The 23810-nt window shown below is 42.4% G+C and overlaps 1 protein-coding gene across 2 annotated transcripts; it reads left to right on the top strand.

The window, feature by feature from the left end:
- The first annotated feature begins 556 nt into the window (after positions 1 to 556).
- LOC110539097 (lysophospholipase D GDPD3) lies at positions 557 to 21833 on the top strand. Of its 2 annotated transcripts, XM_036937963.1 has the most exons (11): positions 557 to 952; positions 1589 to 1690; positions 3621 to 3663; positions 13226 to 13361; positions 13630 to 13675; positions 15251 to 15369; positions 17059 to 17148; positions 17353 to 17486; positions 17797 to 17856; positions 17972 to 18023; positions 20579 to 21833. In XM_036937963.1, the coding sequence occupies exons 1-11, from the start codon at positions 928 to 930 to the stop codon at positions 20705 to 20707; spliced, it is 936 nt and encodes a 311-aa protein (XP_036793858.1). In that variant the 5' UTR covers positions 557 to 927; the 3' UTR covers positions 20708 to 21833. The 2 variants fall into 2 exon arrangements, with proteins under 2 accessions (XP_036793858.1, XP_021481747.1); XM_021626072.2 differs by having other exon boundaries at positions 575 to 1690.
- Positions 21834 to 23810: the final 1977 nt, after the last annotated feature.

The raw sequence follows: 23810 nt of genomic DNA, 5'->3' as shown, positions 1-23810 counted from the left end.
AGCCTCTTTACTTCAAGGGTTTGGGAATAGGTAAAGCAAGGCTAGACTTGAGTTTAATAGCTAATGCAGGATTGAGTGACCGACCTGCATTTTGATATACTGGTTGGTTGCAAAGGGCACCAGACTGACTTACATCTTTTTTTTATAGCACCTGCTTCAACTGGACCTTGGATTGTGTGTGGCCATGTCAGTTGAGGAAGGAATGCTATACTGGGGAGTGAAAATATTATTTCTCTGGCATACAGGCTATGCTGTTGCTTCTCTCTGATTTATCTAGTTCAGTCACTTGTTTGCTACCTTTCAGCATTTTCTATTGATGTAAACAACGCTGTGGTATACAGTATTCTGCTGAAGTTGCATGCCTGCTTGTGAAAGTGCATTTACATAGCTTTTGACACCTATTCTTTGTTAAGCATGCCGTCTGTGTGTGTTTACATACACATCCTTTGTTAAATAAAAGGTGCCTGACGGCATCGAAACCTGCCATGTAGCAACGCTTGCTCTCACACTCTTTACCAGCCTATACTGTTAGCTCTCATATCTGTTGCTTGAGGTAGCACCCATTCTGTTATCATTACATTCATATTCCCACCCCTAAATGCATGTTGTTTGAGGTTTGCTTTTAGTGCATTTTATAGCCGCACTTCATGCAGGATAGTTCCATCATTTACATGATCACACACATGGTGAAAGAGGGAGTTTGTGTAACAAAAGGCAGTAAAGCCTGAGAGAAGAACAATATAGGCCACAGGGAAGGGAAAGCGAGAGAGAGAGGTGAGAGGCCAGCTCCTACTGACACTAGTATTTCATTAACTGATTTTACAGTTTTGTGTGGGTCCCAGTTCCACGGTGAGAGATTTTACAGAAGGAGCGAGCGGTAAAAGAGGGAGAGTGCGAAGGAGGTTAGGTTGACTACAAACAGAACCCATGGAGGGAAGGAGAGTAGCGTCAGGTGAGGTTATGAGTAATAGTTTTTCTAGGCATTCGAGTGAATCGAATGGGAGTGGGACCTTGTGAGACTTCCTTCAACTGCCTCCGTTGGCTGTACCAGTTTTTCAAGTCCTGTTTTTTCCACGTCACAACATTCTGTTCTAGGTGACCAATGGACTGGCGGAGAGAGAGAGAGAGAAAACGAATTATCAGAATAAGAGGCACAGTAAAAGTGGAGGACAGAAAGGGCAAAGAGATTTGTGTGAAAGAGACAGTCGAGTGAAGTTTAGAATATGAGCGGGTCAATTGAGTGTCTTTGGATGCACTCGAATAGGTTTTGGAGTGGTTCCTTCATCGGTTGTTAGTTACCAGTGTTATGTGGCAGCTTGGTGGGGGATAGCTGAAAACTATTCAAAGTATTTTATTACAACTTGCAGAACAAGGGGACTCAACTCTGGCAGGTTTTTTCCCATCAGCACTGCTGACACTTGTAGGCGTCCTATTAATTGTCCTATTAATTTTTTGTTAGTGTCTAGGAGGATCCAAGGACCTCTGCCTTTTGATACTGTGCCTAATTGCCTTCGGACACTTTTGAGGACTGTTTTTGGAGGAGAATTGATTATGGCCAGTTCCCTGTACTTTATCCTTCCGGCCCTAGGGGGCTACACCCTGACGTCGCTCTACCTGTTGAAGAACCCTCAGATCCTCCACAAGAAGAAACGGGCTGCCTTCCACTGCACCCACATCTCACACAGAGGAGGTAAGGAAGGAACAGCGGAAGGATGTAGTAGTCACCTTGCTTCTTCACCTTTCCTCTCTAACCGTTGATTGTGAATGGGCTGGACTAGTGAAAGTTGAATGTTTGGAGCATGTGGTGTAGCTGCAAGCAGGAGGGCTGAGTGACTTTATTGATATGACCCAGAGTCACACTGTATCTTGATGAATATGTTTTTCTGATTTGAGCTATCCACATTTCAAGTCTGTGGGGATCATAAAAAAGCAGGCTTATACAGTGCCTTGCGAAAGTATTCGGCCCCCTTGAACTTTGCGACCTTTTGCCACACTTCAGGCTTCAAACATAAAGATATAAAACTATTTTTTTGTGAAGAATCAACAAGTGGGACACAATCATGAAGTGGAACGACATTTATTGGATATTTCAAACTTTTTTAACAAATCAAAAACTGAAAAATTGGGCGTGCAAAATTATTCAGCCCCTTTACTTTCAGTGCAGCAAACTCTCTCCAGAAGTTCAGTGAGGATCTCTGAATGATCCAATGTTGACCTAAATGACTAATGATGATAAATACAATCCACCTGTGTGTAATCAAGTCTCCGTATAAATGCACCTGCACTGTGATAGTCTCAGAGGTCCGTTAAAAGCTCAGAGAGCATCGTGAAGAACAAGGAACACACCAGGCAGGTCCGAGATACTGTTGTGAAGAAGTTTAAAGACGGATTTGGATACAAAAAGATTTCCCAAGCTTTAAACATCCCAAGGAGCACTGTGCAAGCGATAATATTGAAATGGAAGGAGAATCAGACCAAATCTACCAAGACCTGGCCGTCCCTCTAAACTTTCAGCTCATACAAGGAGAAGACTGATCAGAGATGCAGCCAAGAGGCCCATGATCACTCTGGATGAACTGCAGAGATCTACAGCTGAGGTGGGAGACTCTGTCCATAGGACAACAATCAGTCGTATATTGCACAAATCTGGCCTTTATGGAAGAGTGGCAAGATGTAAGCCATTTCTTAAAGATATCCATAAAAAGTGTTGTTTAAAGTTTGCCACAAGCCACCTGGGAGACACACCAAACATGTGGAAGAAGGTGCTCTGGTCAGATGAAACCAAAATGTAACTTTTTGGCAACAATGCAAAACGTTATGTTTGACGTAAAAGCAACACAGCTGAACACACCATCCCCACTGTCAAACATGGTGGTGGCAGCATCATGGTTTGGGCCTGCTTTTTTTCAGCAGGGACAGGGAAGATGGTTAAAATTGATGGGAAGATGGATGGAGCCAAATACAGGACCATTCTGGAAGAAAACCTGATGGAGTCTGCAAAAGACCTGAGACTGGGACGGAGATTTGTCTTCCAACAAGACAATGATCCAAAACATAAAGCAAAATCTACAATGGAATGGTTCAAAAATAAACATATCCAGGTGTTAGAATGGCCAAGTCAAAGTCCAGACCTGAATCCAATCGAGAATCTGTGGAAAGAACTGACAACTGCTGTTCACAAATGCTCTCCATCCAACCTCACTGAGCTCGAGCTGTTTTGCAAGGAGGAATGGGAAAAAAATTCAGTCTCTCGATGTGCAAAACTGATAGAGACATACCTCAAGCGACTTACAGCTGTAATCACAGCAAAAGGTGGCGCTACAAAGTATTAACTTAAGGGGGGTGAATAATTTTGCACGCCCAGTTTTTCAGTTTTTGATTTGTTAAAAAAGTTTGAAATATCCAATAAATGTCATTCCACTTCATAATTGTGTCCCACTTGTTGTTGATTCTTCACCAAAAAATACAGTTTTATATCTTTATGTTTGAAGCCTGAAATGTGGCAAAAGGTCGCAAAGTTCAAGGGGGCCGAATACTTTCGCAAGGCACTGTAGAGCAAGAGTCTTGGAGCTGGATAGGACACTGATATTCTCTGCTTTTCTTCTGATCTGTGTTGTCAGGAAGTGGCGAGAGGATAGAGAGCACCATGGAGGCCTTCACACAGTAAGTGACCAACCCTAACCAAAACCTGACTTCAGATCAGTTACAGTGCTTATCATAAGTATTCACCCCCCCCCATTTGATTTCTTCACATTGATTGTTTTGCAAAGTGGTATTAAATTGGATTTAATGTTGTTTTTCAACGATATACACAAAATACATTTATTTGTATTTTTTATTAAGTGAGTCAATGCATGTTAAACACCTTTGACAGCAATTACAGATGTGATTCTTTTGGGGTAAGTCTCTAAGAGCTCTGCACACCTGGATTGTGAAATATTTGCCCATTTATTCTTTTAAAAAAATACTTCAAGCTCTGTCAATTTGGTTGTCGATCATTGCTAGACAGCCATTTTCATGTCTCGCCATAGATTTTCAAGCAGATTTAAGTCAAAACCGTAAGTAGACCACTCAGGAACATTCACTCATTGGAAGCTGCTGAGGGGAGGATGGCTGATAATAATGGCTGTAATGGAGTGGTATCAGCCACATGGAAACCACGTCTTTAATGTGTTTGATACCATTCCATTCAACATTATGAGCCGCCCCCCTCCCTCGGCAGCCTACACTGCGATTCACTATCTTCTAGCTTATTGTCCGGCTGAAAGGTGAATTTGTGTTTGGTGAAAAGCAGACTGAACCAGGTTTCCATTCAGCCAGTACTCTCAGTACAACACAACTGTATGTGAGTCACACCCACGACTTCGATTGAATAACTAAAATCACGCCTGACAAGGCCTCTCTGAAACCCTTCAATTCTTCCGCTCTTCACATCGATGTCAGCAGGAATGATTCATGCCAAAAACAAACATCTTTGGAACATGAGGCTGACTTTTTGCCAACTAAACTGTCACTTTGTGGTAGCGGGTGCTCATCCGTTGAGTGCAAACCAGTTAGTTATTCTATGGATTGCTTGGCCTGGCTGTAGCAATGAGCAAGATGGCTAACACGACCAACACGATGAAAGCTAACAAACTGGGTCGGAACCATGCCCAAATTAATAAAAATAAATTCACCTTTGTTGTCTTGTATGTCTCAGCTCTGTACATTCTCTGGCTGCCATCGCTCAAATCAGTTTGTGTGTTGCCCTAGGGGACGGTTTCACTAACTGTGTCTTGCCCCCAGTTGGCACTGTTCTGCTAGTCCAAACCGCGGGTTCTCTTGACAATCGTGTAGCGTTCTTGAGGGGCCTTGGTGTTTCCGATAGTGTCTTCCTCTCCCGGTTGCTTGTACCTCGGCTGAGTCTGAGTTGCGGGACGCGGAGATGGTCTTTGGTTGGAGCAAATGTCTTGTCTCCCTGGGTGTGGTGTATGTGGTAGCTGCCTGCACCCAACCCGGCTCCTATGAGCTCTTGTCGCCGGTTACTGAAGGCTACTCAAAGAGAGGGCGGCCAGGTTCAGTGTGTACCCCCCCCCCCCCCCCCCCCCGCCACCTGTGTCTGCCTTGGTCAAACACTGCTTGCCTCTCTTCCCAGAATCTTTTTTAATGAAGGGTCTGGTCCCACCCTGGTGATCCGGTCCTAAGTAGACTTTCGAGACCGGGCTAGCTAAACATGCGCTGCATAGCGTGCTAGCCACATTGGCTAACTCGCCGCCGCGAGCTAGCTATTACTAGTTATTCCTGACGTCCCATGGTGGAGTTGCTTGGGTTGTTCTCTTGTTTGGTATGTGTAGAGTTAAGTCACTTGGCTATTCTAAACGGACCATGCTGCAGTCAAAGAGGCTAGCTAGCTTAGACTAAAAAGCTTATTGCCTAACGTCAGCTAGGATGCATAACTTCTGGCGTGTGAAATGTAGTAGATTTCCCCAAGCACATCCGGTGAGGAAACAGCCCCTGAGCACTTGGCTCAGGTAACACCCAGAACGATGGTCCTTGGCACGGGTGTGAGCGACCAATGCGCCCCTCCACAAAAACATTACTTTGACAAAGGTGCCCCAACGTTTGGTTTACAGTCCAGACGAGGCACTACCTCAGCCCTTGCAGGAGCCCCCTTTTCCCTTTAAGTGGTTGTTGGTAGCAGAGTCAGGGGAATTAGCAGTGGTGGACACAACCTTGCTATTATCCCACACAAAGTCTCGTGGGCTGTCAAAAGTGGTGGAAATGGAAAAATAGATGGCATTCAGATTGCATTTCTGGCGTGCATACGTAGTGTCACCCTGGATCATGCCAATAGGGATGTCGGGGTACAAGCTACAATTTGTTGTGGCTTCCCCACACTTCTGCAGCATCTTCACTTCGACTGTTCACGAGTCCTCAGCGCCGGTTTTGAGCGAGGAAATATCCTCCTGTCTCCAGAAGCAGGTAATCTGAGTGGTTCCTATCTTGAAGATATAGTATTACCTTGTTCCGAAAAGGGACGGGACTGTACATCACATTCGAGACCTACGTGCCCTCAGCAAGCACCTCAGTCTATACAGTATATTCTGAATGTTCACGAGCCGCCGGCTATTACAGCAGATTGGCTGGTATTACACACATTCATGCTACTGTCCCATATTCAGTCTCTAGGATTCATAAGAAACCAGAAAAGAGCCATCTGACTCCATCTCAGCGCATTACGTTTTGGGTCACGAGCTAGACTCACTTGCGGATCACACTTTTATATCCCCATGGTGGGTGTCTGGGTTCCAGCTCTGCTTAGCCAAATTTTGGCTTCTGTAATGGAAGTCGTTCCCCTTCGGCTACTGTTGATGCGGCCCTTCCAGTGCTAAGTGCTAGCCACTCACCTTGATGCATCTCACAGCCTAAGCTGTTGCATCGGGTGTCCCTGTTAGGCCAATGGGTTCAGGCCCGGTGGTGGGACCCTCTGCTATTGTCAGGGGGCTCCCATGGGCTGAGTTGTATCCCGCAAGGTGTTCAAGACAGACGCATCCCCCGAAGGGCGCCGAAGTGCGCTATACGAAGGCAACTCAATTCGAAGGGTATGGACAGTGGTGCAGAGTGCACATATTTCCCCACTATCCTCATTTTGGGTGCAGATCTTTTATTCAGGTGGGACCCTATTTCTCAGCAGTGGAGGCTACACATCTGGGTAGTCTCCCAGATAAGGGCAAATGTTTGGCAGGGCCGACGTAGATCTTTATGCATCTCGAGAAAATGTGCATTGCCGACTGTTTTTCTCAACGAGGGACCCGAGCTCTCCATTGGAAACAGACACACTGGCGCACCAGTGGCCTTGGACCCTCCTTTACACATTTCCCCCAGTGGAGCTGATTCAGCCCACATTGGCGATTTTGCGCCTGGGGGGCTTGTCGTTGATTCTTGTGGCTCCCTGTTGACCCAAGCAACCTTGGTTTGTGGAGATTAATCGGCTGTTGGGTGTGGTCCTGTGGCAACTCCCGCTGCGCAGGGGAGTTATTTAAAGAACGTTTGGGATATTTGTGCTGCGGTGAGTTGGGCATCACCACACACTTTTATGAAGTTTTATCTCTTGGATGTCACTGCTCCCAGTTTTGCCCACAGCGTGCTTACAGCTCGGAGAATAGGGTCATTAGGAAGCACGCAGTGTGTGCAATACCCAGACCACTGGGCGGTCTGCCATGGGACATTTCATTTGGTATCCATTGGGCCCGGCTTGGGTTTGGATTCTAGTTCCCCATACTTGTGTAGTACGGAGAGTACTTGACTGAAAGGGAACTTAACGTTATAACTAATATCTACTGTCCTCTGAAGGAAGGAAACGAGGTACAACACCTGTTTGGCCCTGTGCTGCTGGTTCTGGGCTCAGTGAAGAGCAAAACTGAATTGAAACCAAAAATGTCCATTGGAATTTGGTTGTACTTTTAGATTATTGAAAGGGGCAAGTAAAACGCAAACGTCTTTCAACTCAAAGGTTGCGTGCTCGAATCTCATCACGGAAAACTTGATCATTTTAGCTAATAAGCAACTTTGTAACTACTTAATTTTTGTTTCAGCTACTTTGCAACAACTTAGCACGTTAGCTAACCCTTCCCATAACCCTAACCTTAACCCTTTTAGCTAGCTCTTCTCCTAACCATAATCCTTTAATTTAACTCCTAACCCTAATCTTAACCCCTAGGTAAAGTTTGCATTAGCCACCAAGCTAATGCTAGCCACAACAAATTGAAATTCAAAACATATCATACGTTTAGAAAATTTGTAACACATTATACCAATTGCAATTCTTAACATATTGTACACGTTGCAATTTGTAACATATAACAATTGTAATTCATAACATATCATACGAAATGGATGATGGACAACCACAAATGAATACATACCATATGAAATGTAACGTGTCATACGTACAGAATAATATGAAATGCTCTGAGACCAGGGTGCAAATACACAATTTGAAGCAACCACATGTTTAGCCATGGAGCGCGATATGATTGGCCATTGAAGGGCCAAGCCTCGACACACAAACAACTTGTTTATTCATCAAAACCCAGGCCTTTCGTGCCAACGGCAGCAACTGCACCGATAATTATGGTTGTGAAAATATCAAAAATATTTCTGACACAGCCCCGAACGAACCTACAGCGCTACGGACAACGCTAAGATGGACCATTGCGTTAGATTTGTTAAAATAGAGCCCCGTGTATCAATACACCCAGTCACTACAAAGATGCAGATGCCCTTCCTAACCCAGTTGCCAGAGAGGAAGGAAACCGCTCAGGGATTTCACCATGAGGCCAATGTTGACTTTAAAATAGTTAAGAGTTTAATGGCTGTAATAGGAGAAAACTGAGGAAGGATCAACAACATTGTAGTTACTCCACAATACTGACCTAATTTACAGAGTGAAAAGAAGGAAGCATTTACATAATAAAAAATATTCCAAAACATGCATCCTGTTTGCAACAAGGCAATAATGTAATACTGTAAAAAATGTGGCAAAGCTATTAACTTTTTGTCCTGAATACTAACTGTTATGTTTGTGGCAAATCCAATACAACATATTATTGAGAACCACTCTCCATATTTTCAAGCATTGCGGTGGCTGCATTATGTCATGGGTATGCTTGTAATCGTTAAGGACAGGGGAGATTTTCAGGGTAAAAAAATATACAGAACGGAGCTAAGCAAAGGCTAAACCTGTTTCAGTCTACTTATCACCAGACATTGGGAGATGACTTCACCTTTCAGCAGGACAATAACCTAAAACACAATGCCAAATCTACACTGGAGTTGCTTACCAAGAGACAGTAAATGTTCCTGAGTGGCTGAGTTACAGTTTTGACTTAACTCTACTTGAAAATCTACAACAAATTTGACCGTTTGAAGAATTTTGAAACTAATAATGGGCAAATGTTGCACAATCCAGGTGTGGAAAGCTCTTAGAGACTCACCCAAAGACTCACAGCTGTAATCGATGCCAAAGGTTCTTCTACAGTGTATTATACAACAGGTGGGTCTAATATCTTATGTTTCACTGAGTCATGGCTGAACGACGACACCGATAATATAGAGCTGGCTGGGTTTTCCGTGCATCGGCAGGACAGAAAACTTTGAGAGGTGTGTCTATTTGTCAATAATAGCTGGTGCGCGATGTCTAATATTAAAGAAGTCTTGAGGTATTGCTTGCCTGAGGTAGAGTACCTCATGATAAGCTGTAGACCACACTTTCTACAAAGAGAGTTTGCATCTCTATTATTCGTAGCTGTCTATTTACCACCACAAACTTATGCTGGCACTAAGACCGCTCTCAATGAGCTGTATAAGGCCATAAGCAAACAAGAAAATGCTCATCTATAAACTGCGCTCTTTTCTACCAGCATGTCACATGTGCAACCAGAGGGAAAAGAACTCTAGAGCACCTTTACTCCACACACAGAGATGCATACAAAGCTCTCCCTCGCCCTCCATTTGGCAAATCTGACCATAATGCTATCCTTCTGATTCCTGCTTACAAGCAAAAACTAAAGCAGGAAGTACCATTGACTCACTTAATATGGAAGTGGTCAGATGACACGGATGATATGCCACAGGACTGTTTTGTTAGCACAGACTGGAATATGTTCTGGGATTCATCCAATGGCATTGAGGAGCATACCACCTCAGTCACCGGCTTCATCAATAAGTGCATCTACGACATCATCCCCCACAGTGATCGTTCGTACATATCCCCACCAGAAGCCATGGATTACAGACAACATCCGCACTGAGCTAAAGGCTAGAGCTTCCGCTTTCAAGGAGCAGGACACTAATCTGGACTCATAAGAAATCCCACTATGCACTCAGACGAACCATCAAACAGCCAAAGCATCAATACAGGACTAAGATTGGGCCCCTCATGATGAGTCCCCTCCTGTACTCCATGTTCACCCACGACTGTGTGGCCAAGCACAACTCCAACACCACTGTTAAGTTGCTGACTACACAACAGTGGTAGGCCAGATCACCAACAACGATGAGACAGCCTATAGGGAGGATGTCAGATACCTGGCAGTGTGGAGCCAGGACAACAACCTCTCCCTCAATGTGTACTGACCGTGGACTACAGGGAAAGGAGGGCCGAACAGGCCTCCATTAACATCAACGGGCTGTAGTGGAGCGGGTCGAGAGTTTAAAGTTCAAGACTCCAGTCACCCAACTTTTGTTTCTACACTGATGCTACTCGCTGTTTATTATCTATGCATAGTCACTTTACCCCCTACCTACAGTGGGGCAAAAAAGTATTTAGTCAGCCACCAATTGTGCAAGTTCTCCCACTTAAAAAGATGAGGCCTGTAATTTTCATCATAGGTACACTTCAACTATGACAAATGACAAAAAAAAATCCAAATGACAAAAAAAATCCAGAAAATCACATTGTAGGATTTTTTTATGAATTTATTTGCAAATTATGGTGGAAAATAAGTATTTGGTCAATAACAAAAGTTTATCTCAATACTTTGCTATATACCCTTTGTTGGCAATGACAGAGGTCAAACGTCTTCACAAGGTTTTTACACACTGTTGCTGGTATTTTGCCCATTACTCCATGCAGATCTCCTCTAGAGCAGTGATGTTTTGGGGCTGTTGCTGGGCAACACGGACTTTCAACTCCCTCCAAAGATTTTCTATGGGGTTGAGATCTGGAGACTGGCTAGGCCACTCCAGGACCTTGAAATGCTTCTTACGAAGCCACTCCTTCATTTTCCAGACGGTGTGTTTGGGATCACTGTCATGCTGAAAGACCCAGCCACGTTTAATCTTCAATGTCCTTGCTGTTAGGAGGTTTTCACTCAATCTCACGATACATGGCCCCATTCATTCTTTCCTTTACACGGATCAGTCGTCCTGGTCCCTTTGCAGAAGAACAGCCCCAAAGCATGATGTTTCCACCCCCATGCTTCACAGTAGGTATGGTGTTCTTTGGATGCAACTCAGCATTCTTTGTCCTCCAAACACGATGAGTTGAGTTTTTACCAAAAAATTATATTTTGGTTTCATCTGACCATATGACATTCTCCCAATCTTCTTCTGGATTATCCAAATGCTCTATAGAAAACTTCAGTCGGGCCTGGACATGTACTGGCTTAATGAGGGGTACATGTCTGGCACTGCAGGATTTGAGTCCCTGGCGGCGTAGTGTGTTACTGATGGTAGGCTTTGTTACTTTGGTCCCAGCTCTCTGCAGGTCATTCACTAGGTCCCCCCGTGTGATTCTTGGGTTTTTGCTCACCGTTCTTGTGATAATTTTGACCCCACGGGGTGAGATCTTGCGTGGAGCCCCAGATCGAGGGAGATTATCAGTGGTCTTGTATATCTTCCATTTCCTAATATTTGCTCCCACAGTTGATTTCTTCAAACCAAGCTGCTTACCTATTGCAGATTCAGTCTTCCCAGCCTGGTGCAGGTCTACAATTTTGTTTCTGGTGTCCTTTGACAGCTCTTTGGTCTTGGCCATAGTGGAGTTTGGAGTGTGACTGTTTGAGGTTGTGGACAGGTGTCTTTTATACTGATAACCAGTTCAAACGGGTGCCATTAATACAGGTAACGAGTGGAGGACAGAGGAGCCTCTTAAAGAAGAAGTTACAGATCTGTGAGAGCCAGATATCTTGCTTGTTTGTAGGTGACCAAATACTTATTTTCCATCATAATTTGCAAATACATTCATTAAAAATCCTACAATGTGATTTCCAGGATTTTTTTTTCTCATTTTGTCTGTCATAGTTGAAGTGTACCTATGATGACAATTACAGGCCTCTCTCATCTTTTTAAGTGGGAGAACTTGCACAATTGGTGGCTGACTAAATACTTTTTTGCCCCACTGTACATGTACAAATTACCTTGACTAACCTGTACCCCCACGCATTGACTCGGTACCAGTACACCCCCTACATTATAGCCTCATTATTGTTATTTATTGTGTTTTTAATTTTTTACTTTAGCTTATTTAGTCAATATTTTCTTAACTCTATTTCTTGAACAGCATTATTGGTTAAGGGCTTTGTAAGTAAGCATTTCACGGCAAGGTCTACACATGTTGTATTTGGCGCATGTGACAAATAACATTTGATTTGATTTGAATCCTGAATGCTGATTGGTTAAAACCTCATTCAAGCCAGTGTATATTCCATAAATTACCACCAGTTAAATCTATGATGTTAAAATGCCTATTTACCATGTTCCATCTGGCTGCGCAATCAACTGTCTCAACTGGGCCATGCAATTATAAACTTGAAAAAAAAAAAAAGCATCTAGACATTATCTCACATTTCTTTTAGATTAACATTTTGTTTTCAACAAATAAATGACACTAGAAAGCAACTTAAACAAATGCAAATTAAGCTAATTTGCTATTATTCTGGCTGCACTGTTTGACATGACTGTAAATTAGCCGTAGTTGGCTAGCTAGAATGCAAGGGATAAGAATGTTGCCAGCCACTATGGTAATGGAACATTTAGAACGAACGACTAGAACAATTTGGAACAAATAGACTGAACAACTGGGTTGAGTCTCTGGCAACCAAACCGATAGAAGAAATGACCAGCCGGCTTGGATAGCAACCCTAGATTTGTATCGGGACTATATCTTGTGGACGGATCAAATAGTATGAAGAAATTCATCAAAATAATTTTTTTAATGAAAATATGTCAATCATTATTTGAATATGTTGGTAACCCGTTGTATAAAAGTGATAATGCCGGTGTTTGGAGGATACATTGGCACAGTTTGCCGGTCCTCGACAAACACCCATGCCAATATACCCTCCAAACACCGCCATTATCACCTAATTGACTCAGGGGTGTGAATACAGTACTTATGTAAATGTTTTGGCGGTGTTTCAAATCGGTGAGCAGCTGCTCGTGTGGACATTGTCACAAAGCCACACCCGTCCCACTCATGTTAGAAGTTCAGAACTAGAAAGTGTAGGCTGTATAGAAATAATGAAACTCATATTGAAAATCATTAAACAAAATATATCAACCTAATCGATATGTAGATTGTATCACACATATCACACATTCTAGTATTGGAACTGTACTAATGTGCCAGTGGCACAATATAATGATGCCGGGTGCCAGCTCTAACGCAGTTCCACCTAAGACACCATCAAATCAACAGCTATGCGGGTGTCAGCATTTAACCCCCCCCCCCCCCCACCCTCAGTGCAGTGGAGCAGGGTACAGGAATGCTGGAACTGGACTGTCACCTGACCCGGGATGGTCATGTGGTCGTGTCACATGATGAAAACCTCCTGAGGCAGACCGGCCATGATGTCACCATCTCCTCCCTAAACCTAGAGGTCAGAGGTCAAATGTATATTAAAACCATATAAATGCAATGTTAAACTCTCCTTGATTGTTGCTTGAACGCTCTTTGTGGTACCTTAGCTACTCTGACCTGAATGTGTATATATTATAATATGTGTACATGTAGGCCCCCCTTTTTAATCTGTTCCATACAACTTAAGTGTTTATGAGCTTTTATAAGCGGTTCCATACAACTTAAGTCAGTAATGAGACAGTTCATTCATTTTGTATTATACAATACTAATTGTGTTTTCTTTTCAGGAGTTACCCCTGCAAAAGGACAGACTGGAGGTCACATTTTATGCAGGTATCCACTGTAATACATACACACACGCACTACATGGCCAAAATGATGTGGACACCTGGTCATCAAACATCTCATTCCAAAATCATAGGCATTAATATGGGGTTATTCCCCCCTTTGCTGCTATAACAGCCTCCACTCCTCTGGGAAGGCTTTCCACTAGATGTTGGAACATTGTAGCTGGGACTTGCTTCCAATCAGCCACAAAAGCATTAGTGAGATTGGGCACTGAAGTTGGGCGATTCCAATAAATCCCAAAGGTGTTCAATAGGGTTGAGGTCAGGGCTTAATGCAGGAGGCACAGAATCATCTAGAATGTCATTGTTTGCGGAAGCGTTAAGATTTCCCTTCACTGGAACTAAAGGGCTTAGGTTGAACCATGAAACAGCCACAGGCCATTATTCCTCCTCCATCAAACTTTACAGTTGGCACTATGCATTGGGGCAGGTAGCGTTCTCCTGGCATCCGCCAAACCCAGATTTGTCTGTCTGAATGCCAGATGGTGAATTGTGATTCATCACAATTGCTCCAGAGTCCAATGGCGGTGAGCTTCACACCACTCCAGTTGACGCTTGGCATTGCACATGGTGATCTTAGGCTTGTGTGTGGTTGCTCGGCCATGGAAACCCATTTCCCGATGAACAGTTATTGTACTGATGTTGCTTCCAGAAGCAGTTTGAAACTTGGTAGTGAGTGTTGCAACCGAGGACAAATGATTATTACGCGCTACGTGCTTCAGCCCTCGGCGATCCCGTTCTGTGAGCTTGTGTGGCCTACCACTTGGTGGCTGTGCCATTGTTGCTCTTAGACGTTTCCACTTCCCAATAAAGACACTTACAGTTGACCAATGCAGCTCTAAAAGGGCAGAAATGTGATGAACTGACTTGTTGGAAAGGTGGCATCCTATGACGGTGCCACATTGAAAGTCACTTCAGTACGGGCCATTTTACTGCCACTGTTTGTCAAAGGTGATTGCATGGCTGTGTGCTTGATTTTATACATCTGTCAGCAACGGGTGTGGCAGAAATAGCCCAATCCATTTATTTGAAGGGTGTCCACGTACTTTTGGTGATGCAGTGTATGTCTCGATCAGACCAACCTTGTCATTGCATCAATGCCGCGTAATAATTTCAATAGTCTTTTTCTCCCATTATGTAATCCAATGTTTTTTTGTGGCTAAGTGTGCAACTGAAAGTTCAACATTCATCTTTTGCTACTATTTCTTTCAAGCCTAAGCATACAATTGTATGCATACCTTGCACCATACAGAACACACTGCAACTGCCTCTGCAAGACAATTCCATTGGAAATTAATGTACTTCTGGTGTACCAAAATGCAATAACGCTGTCGATCTAATCGAGGTAATACACACACACACACACACACACAGATGCACACATTCATCCACCCTACTTCTCTGACAGAAGTGGGTCGATGGCATAGACAAAAGCTCCATGTGAGGTTTTCGCACCAATGTGTGCGTATATGCGTCCGTGTGTGTGTGGATTATGATGACACTCACTACCTCACCCTTCTCCCTCCCATCCTCTCCCTTTCTTCTTCCGTTCCCACACCAGGCCACTACAGCACCGGTACAGACAGGAAGTTCACCCTGTTGGAGGAAGTGTTCAGGAAGTTTCCTAAGATGCCAGTCAACATCGAGATCAAAGAGGACAACAGCTTGCTGATGGAGAAAGTACAGGACTAAGCTGAATTGAATCAAATCCAACTTTTTAAATCAAATTTCAACTTTACACTTTTACATTGTTTTAAAGTGACCCCGCTTTATTTACAGAATATACTTTATAAATATGTCTGCGAGCAACAATGAACGGGTTCACAGGATGACAGAAAGGAGACAAAATAGTTGGATAACAAAGCAAGCACTATATCATGTAGGAACTATATTTATGTGCAAGCTCCTGAGTGGTGCAGCGGACTAAGGCACTGCATCTCAGCACAAGAGGCATCATTGCAGTCCCTGGTTCGAATCCAGGCTCCATGATTGGGAGTCCCATAGGGTAGCGCACAATTGGCCCAGTGTCTGGGCTTGGCCGGGATAGGCCATCATTGTAAATAAGAATTTTGTTCTTAACTGACTTGCCTAGTTAAATAAAGGCTCAAAGTAAAATGTGAAATCAGTGAAAGCATTACCATGGTTCGTGAGAATATTTTTAAAGTATTTTTATCATTAGCATATGTGCTATGCATTTATAGGTACAGTGCAGCCATATTTGAGTACAGCAACTAAAACCATTAAAGACAGATGTAATGAGTCTAAATACAAAATCTGGACTGAATCTGACTTAAGGTTAATTTTAACGCTTATTTTACCAGGTAAGTTGACTGAGAACATTCTCATCAACAACCTGGGGAATAGTTACAGGGGAGAGGAGATGAATTAGCCAATTGTGAGCTGGGGATGATTAGGTGGCCAGATTTTTAATTTAGGACACTGGGGTTAACACCCCTAAGTGCCAAGGGATCTTTAGTGACCACCGAGTCAGGACACCCGTTTAACGTCCCATCCGAAACACATGCACCCTACACGGGAATGTCCCCAATCACTGCCATAGACCAGAGGAAAGGGTGCCTCCTACTGGCCCTTCAACACCACTTCCAGCAGCATCTGGTCTCCCATCCAGGGACGGACCAACCAGGAACAAGCATCAGAAGCAAGCCAGCAGGGGGATGCAGGGTGGGATGCTACTGGTTTTCATGAGGAGAAGATGATTGCAGATGATTTTGAGCACAAGTGTTACATGTGCCAAGAATGCGTTGTTAATAGTAACCTTGTTTTTTGAGTAATCAATGCCAATTTCATTGTGGTTCATCTTAGAGACGTCCATGATAGCAGTTTCAGGTTGATAGGCCATTGTGAAGTGGGTTTACAAAGGATGTAAATGGACACGTAAAATCTGATTTTTGATTGGTCATTAACCAATCCTCTAGCTCGGCGTTATTTGGACTTGTTGTTCATGACAATGCATTTTTGGAAGGTTTTCCAAAATTCCCAAGATGGATGAACAAAAATATCCTGACAGGCCTTGTGGGTCCTTGTGGCAAATTTGTTCAGCATGAGGAAAGACACTTAGGTCAAACAGGGCAATGGATATGAGGGTTTAAGTGAGACCGCTTATAACAGTGCCACCTATAGGCCAATCAGTTTCCGTGTGCCAAATTAGAAGAAAAGTGACCAATCTATGCTTGAGTTATTTGACCATGTCAGGGAAACAATTATGTACGAATAACAATAGGTTTCACAGATTTGCTGAATGGCTAAGTCACAGGCAACGAATAACTCAAATAACTCTCCTCACCGGTCTCCGAACATCTCTCTTCCGTCTCTCTCTTCTCTCTCCATACCTTCTTCTGTCTCTCTCAGGTGTCCAACATGGTGAAACAGTATGATAGAGAGAACCTCACAGTGTGGGCGACTGTAGACTCTACCATTATGAAAAAGTGCCGCAGAACTGTAAGTGTCATCTAGGGGGAGATGCAATAAACTGAACCAGGGGTCTCTAACTCCTGTCCTAGAGATACATTTTTTCTTGCACTCTCTCAACCCACCCTCTCTCTTCCCTGTCCATCCTGCTCTCTTCTATCCCCATTCCTCCATCTCTCACTCACCTCTCCTCCCCTCCCTCCCTCTCGCTCTGCTCTCCCTCTCTCCTTGTAGAACTCCACCATGCCCTATAGTTTCAGCATGAGACGAGGGCTACAGCTGCTCCTCCTTTACTACAGCGGCCTGCTGCCCTTTGTACCGCTGGGGGAGAGCTTCTTGCAGTTCTACCTCCCCCGCATTATCAACAGGTTTGTGTGTGTGTGTGCGCGCGCGCCATGTGTGTTTTTTTGCGTATTGGTTTCAAAGTTCATGTGCTGATACAGTACCCATCTGCCTTCACCATCATCTGCCTTCAGCATCATCTGACTTCAGCATCATCTGTTATGTCTGTGCATGGATGTGTGTGGTCATATGTTTATCTTTGAGTATAGGTGCACACGGATGTGTGGTGACAGAGAGCTTTCTATCGTTCTTTCTGTCTGGCAACCCTGTGTGTGTGTGTGTGTGTGCGCGCGCGCCGTAAATTGTAACTATCTAATCTCATTCTGTTTGGTGCAGGACATATATTCCTGAGGAGCGTCTTCTGAAGAACAGAATGGTCATCTATCTGATAGAGAAGTGGGTACATTTACTACAGTAACAAAGCAGTTCCGTTTCCCTACTAAAAGCAACAGACCATATATAAGCTTTGATAAAAGATTAAACCACCTGAAAATGTTTCATGTTGTTCCAGATTAACGATGAAGAAGAGTCTATTCAAACATCTGGCCAACAGAGGAATTCAGGTACAGAGCAAGCATCATAATCATCATTACTGTTAGCATCTTTATCATCATATTTGTTACTTCCATCACTTCCTAGCCCCTTCTGCTAACTTCTACCTCTTCAGTATGTCATGGCCTTCAGTAGGCTCAGCAGAGCTCCTGTTACAGCCCACTTTCCCTTATCCAGCCCTTTAAGAACTGTAGACACTGTGAGTGTGTAGGGCAAGGGGCAAACCTAGGAGGGGGTTCAATCCAGCCCGATTTTAGTGGAATTTCTCTGTTATACTGATATATGTTGGGCTTTTGGATGATCAGTGGGCAATGGCCGGCCCCCCCTACCAAGATGGGCTGGCCCGGTTTTCTGATAGACTGAGGCAAACTCACATTCAAAGTCAAACATCAGCAAAGAGACCTGCTCCGACTCTGTCATCAGTTAGACAGCCAAGATCATGGGATGTAAAATATGGAAATTTGTCACCTCACTCAACACTTCATATTTTTTGGGTGGCTGACACGGAACCCAAACCGGCTGCGCACGTGCGCCATCGTGCGCTATCGTGCATAAAAAATTGTTTTCCCCCTACACCAAACGCAATCAAGACATGCAGGTTAAAATATCAAAACAAACTATGAACCAATGACATTAATTTGGGGACAGGTCGAAAAGCATTAAACATGTATGGCAATTTTTAGCTAGTTAGCTTGCACTTGCTAGCTAATTTGTCCTATTTAGCTAGCTTGCTAATTTGTCCTGGGAAATAAACATTGAGTTATGTTACGTGAAATACACAATGTCCTCTACTCTCGACAATTAATCCACACATAAAACGGCCAACCGAATCGTTTCTAGTCATCTCTCCTCCTTCCAGGCTTTTTCATCTTTGAACTTATATGGTGATTGGCATCTAAACTTTCATAGTATTACCACGACGACCGGCAAAATAGTTCGTCTTTCAATCACCCACGTGATAACCAATGAGGAGATGGCATGTGGGTACCTGCTTCTATAAACCAATGAGGAGATGGGAGAGGCAGGATTCTCAGCGCGATCTGAATCAGAAATATAAAGGGGTTCTATTTTAGTCCTTGGCATCACAGATGTTCGTTGGCGCAATAATTGAATAGCATGGATTTCTAAATGTATTTTGCAAAGCTTGCGCACGCGACGTGTCCTGTCTGGTCAGCATGTGAAACCAGGATTTGGTCAAACAGTAAAGTGCATTATCCTCATAATTCCTGTAATGAAAGTGTCTGTCCTCCCAATGTGCCTGTTACCTCCCTGGGGCCTGCTGCTGCAATGAGCAGCAACTCACCTCACTCCCCATGCGCTCGAGAGAAATTATTTCTAAACGTACAACTAGCTTCATCCCCTTGTCCCTGTCGAAGAGAGGAGGGTCTCAGCTTTCTGTAGGTATAATTATTTATTTCTCAACTCTCAATATTCAGCTCAAACGTAACTATTTTACATCCAAGATATTTGATATGGCTATGAGATATACGTTTTTTTAGCACATAACATTTAATGTTGGATGAATACTTAGCTACTAGCATTGCGTAATATATTTAGAGTTAGAAATGTAGTTAAAGTGCTTTTTCTAACACAGTTCCACCTCCGACACCGCCAAAACAACTGCTATGCGGGTGTTGGCTAAAGCAGAAGAAGCACAGTGACAGCAGAGAATATGATGAGACAGATTGACAGAAGGGGCCTGAATACTTTCTAAATGCACTGTATGGGTGGCACAAAATGGGATATGGGTGAGGGGAATGGGGGCGGGTATATGCAAATTTCAATACTGTAGTTCCTCATCACCTCTTTGAAGTCACGTAGATCACATCATTACGCTCTTTTTGTTTACAAAGCCCTGCTCCAGAAACTTCCGACTTACCTAACATCACTGTTAAGATTTAAAATGATAAGTTATCAAACCCGTTCAGGGTTGGTTAACTCAGGAGACTCCTTTGGTATCCAGATAGTTAGGTAAATCAGCCTTTAATTACCTTGCACCTTACTTGTGGAATGATCTACAATACATTTAAAATTTTGAGGAATTTGTGCCGCTATGGCATTTCAAGCGGTTGTTTGTTAGGGAACATTTTTACTGAAGAATGCGTCTGTTTTTTTGTTTAGCTTTTTGTGTATTGTTGTGTATAATAACCTGTATATGAATGTGTAGTTTAATGTGTTTAGTTGTGTATTGTGGTGCTTATACAGGGCTCATCTGGAAAAGGGACTTTGGTCTCAGCATTGACTCCTTTTCAAAATAAAAGTTAAATACAAAAATTGTATTTACTATAGTTTTAAAAAAGTGTCGTGTTTTTGCGGACATTACTGTAGTATTTACTACAGTGCTTATTTTGACGGATAATACTGTAGTATTCGCTGTAGTATTCTATACTATACTACAACATTATAAAGTAAAGGTACTACACATGATCGAGGGATACTACAGTGCGTAGTACAGTATTCTACAGTAAACAAAAGTTTACTATACAATTCTATAGTAAGTATTGTAGTATTTTATAGTAATCTGTAGTATGTGGGATAACTGACGTCTGGCCCTCTCTGTCCTCAGGTGCACCTGTTCGTCTGCAATGAGGATCCGGACATCGAGGCGGCGTTCGAAGCAGGAGCCACAGGCGTCATGACAGACTACCCCACCCTCCTGACTGACTACCTACACAGACACAGGAGTCAAGACTGACAGCCCAAACCTCCAATCACACTACTGATTCACAAACAGGGTTCTTAACTGATAGCTCAAGCTACCTATCAAGAGACCACCACTCGTACGTTGTTTATCACTGAAATAAATCACACTTAAATCGCAATTTTCCTTCACAACTCCGGTCTCCACCAATGAGCAAAAGGACAGCTCTGTAAGGAAGTTGCCTGAAAAGCACAGATCCAAGACCAGCGTACCTTTCACAAATCCCAACCTTGATCAATAGAGGGAAAAACACTAAACCAATCTCTGATCAATGTCTTTAGGCAACTTCATTCCATCTACACAAAAAGATGTCACTTACACTTACTGCCTTTTGGTTAATGGATTGTGATCATATATTGACACTGTTCACCTCTCTCTGCAATCTCTCTGCAACCTTCCCAAACCCTAATGGATCTATCAGTGGCCATCTGGATGTTGTTGGGGGAAAAGGGATTTCTTTAAGTCTATATCCTTGACGGTTTCCCATGGTATTATGACGTTTACATAATGGAACTGACTTTTGGGGTCTTTATGACAGCCTATACAAATTATATGTTTATCAATGCAAAGATGATTTAAATACATACTTGTATAGTTTTAAGTGTTCTCAAGACCAGCCTCCATTTGTTTATACCACTGGAAAATAACGGCTTCCTAAACACATACACACACACAGTATTTATGTATTTACTTGTTTCACTTCCTCATTCTCTCGGCCCAGGAAATGATCAAAGTCCGCTCATATTTCTTAACAATAATCTACCAGCCAGGTCTCAGTGGGAAACCAAGGCTGCACTTTCCTGACCTGGTTCTCTGTGTGTTGCATGCAGTATAACAAATAGGTTAACGGAATAAGTGGATTAATGGAATAAGTGGATAAATTTCATACACAACTCTTTAGTGACATGGTAAAAGATTATGAAGACCTTGTCCTTTAGACTTCGGAGAAATAGGGCTTCTGTGACGCACACAGCGGCCACAATGAATAAGAGTTGGAAACACAGGGCACTGGACTGGTTCATCTAAATCTAGATAAGAATATCAGACTTGAGCGTTAAGTACAAGTCAGACCTTTAGCTAATGTAATTTTCTAATAATGTAATAAAGTTTAAGATGTACAGTACCTGTCCAAAGTTTTAGAACACCTAATCATTCAAGGGTTTTTCTTTATTTTTACCATTTTCTACATTGTAGAATAGTAGTGAATACATCAAAACTATGAGATAACACATGGAATCATGTTGTAACCAAAAAAGTGTTAAACAAATCAAAATATTTGTTGTATTTGAGATTCTTCAAAAATCCACCCTTTGCCTTGACAGCTTTGCACACTCTTGGCATTCTCTCAACCAGCTTCATGAGGTAGTCACCTGGAATGCATTTCAATTAACAGGTGTGCCTTCTTAAAAGTTAATTTGTGGAATTTCTTTCCTTCCTTATGTGTTTGAGCCAATCAGTTGTGTTGTGATAAGGTAAGGGGGTAAACAAAAGATAGTCCTATTTAGTAAAATACTAAGTCCATATTATGGCAAGAATAGCTCAAATAAGCAAAGAGAAATGACAATCCATAATCTTTTTTTTTCTTTTTAGGGGGTAGATCAGCTTTAATATTGCAGATAGATTGTAGCTTCCATCAATGTAATTGTCTGCATCACTTCCAATCCCCCACATATTGTTTTTGCATATATATATATATATATATATAAATACACATATATATATATATATATACACACACACACATCTTTAAAAATATATATATATTTTGTTTATTCCCCTCCACCCCTTCCCCAATTGGAGCAAACAAGTGAACAACAACGGCCTGTATTTCCTGCTTATACATACTATATACATTTTAAGGACACTATTTTACAATAGTTTTATTTTGTTTGTTTTTAACTCGTCATTCCTCTACCCTTAACCTCTCATATATTTGAAGTTTGAATGTTTGAAGGTCAGTCAATATGGAACATTTGAAGAACTTTGAATGTTTCTTCAAGTGCAGTCTCAAAAACCATCAAGCGCTATTATGGAACTGGCCCTCATGAGAACCGCCACAGGAATGGAAGACCCAGAGTTACCTCTGCTGCAGAGGATAAGTTCATTAGAGTTACCAGCCTCAAATTGCAGCTCAAATAAATGCCTCACAGAGTTCAAGTAACAGACACATCTCAACATCAACTGTTCAGAGGAGACTGAGTGAATCAGGCATTCACGGTCGACTTGATACTTGAATATATTTCAAACCAAAATACTTTTAGACTCTTACTCAAGTAGTATTTTACTTTAAGGTATCTTATTTTATTATTTTAATTTGATTATTTTAAGGTATCTTTACTTTTACTCAAGTATGACTATTGGGTACTTTTTCTACCACTGACTCTCATTGAGCAGTGGCGACATATTGTTAACGTTTTATCCACAGCTCTCTGTCCATCACCATTGTAATCTCCAGTGAAGCCAAAATGCTCCCAAACTGGAGATTTAAATGATGATGGAGGATCCTCCAATTCTTGTTTATCGACTCCACCACTCGCCATCATACAGAACTAGTTCCAGATTGTGCCTCACAAAATGATAGTTTGAAATGCGCCAGTTAAGATTAGAATTTCGATTACAACGTGTGCATACGCTATAGTTGTTTTAACGGAATAGCCTACAATGTTTTTTCACCTCAGATTTACTCAAGAGGCAATGGTATATGCATCGTAGGCATAGCCTATAGGCCTAGTGATTTTATATTTAAAAACATTTTTGTTATGTATTCATTCAGCTTCACAGTGTGGACCAAACCGAGGTCTCCGTACCATTCATGTACCGTTACACCCCCCCTAATACTTTGTGATATTGAATAGTGTTTCAAGTATAAACATTTGAGGGAGATTTATATTCTGCTTGGGATAATTCCATCTGTTCCACTGATTTAGTCTGGCTTAAATTCCAGTTTGTCTACAAATTAGTCATTGATATGTTGGATTCACGTCTCCATCTCAACAAAAAATAAAGTTAAATAAAAGGACTAAATCAAATAAAACTTGATTTAAAGTGCATTTGTTGACAAGTTAACAAATTATATGTTGGATTCACGTCTCCATTG

This window comes from Oncorhynchus mykiss, chromosome 12 (genome assembly GCF_013265735.2).
Source record: "Oncorhynchus mykiss isolate Arlee chromosome 12, USDA_OmykA_1.1, whole genome shotgun sequence".
Lineage (NCBI taxonomy): Eukaryota > Metazoa > Chordata > Actinopteri > Salmoniformes > Salmonidae > Oncorhynchus > Oncorhynchus mykiss.
Note: the sequence above shows the minus strand (reverse complement) of the source record. Positions and strands in the feature narration are given on the sequence as shown.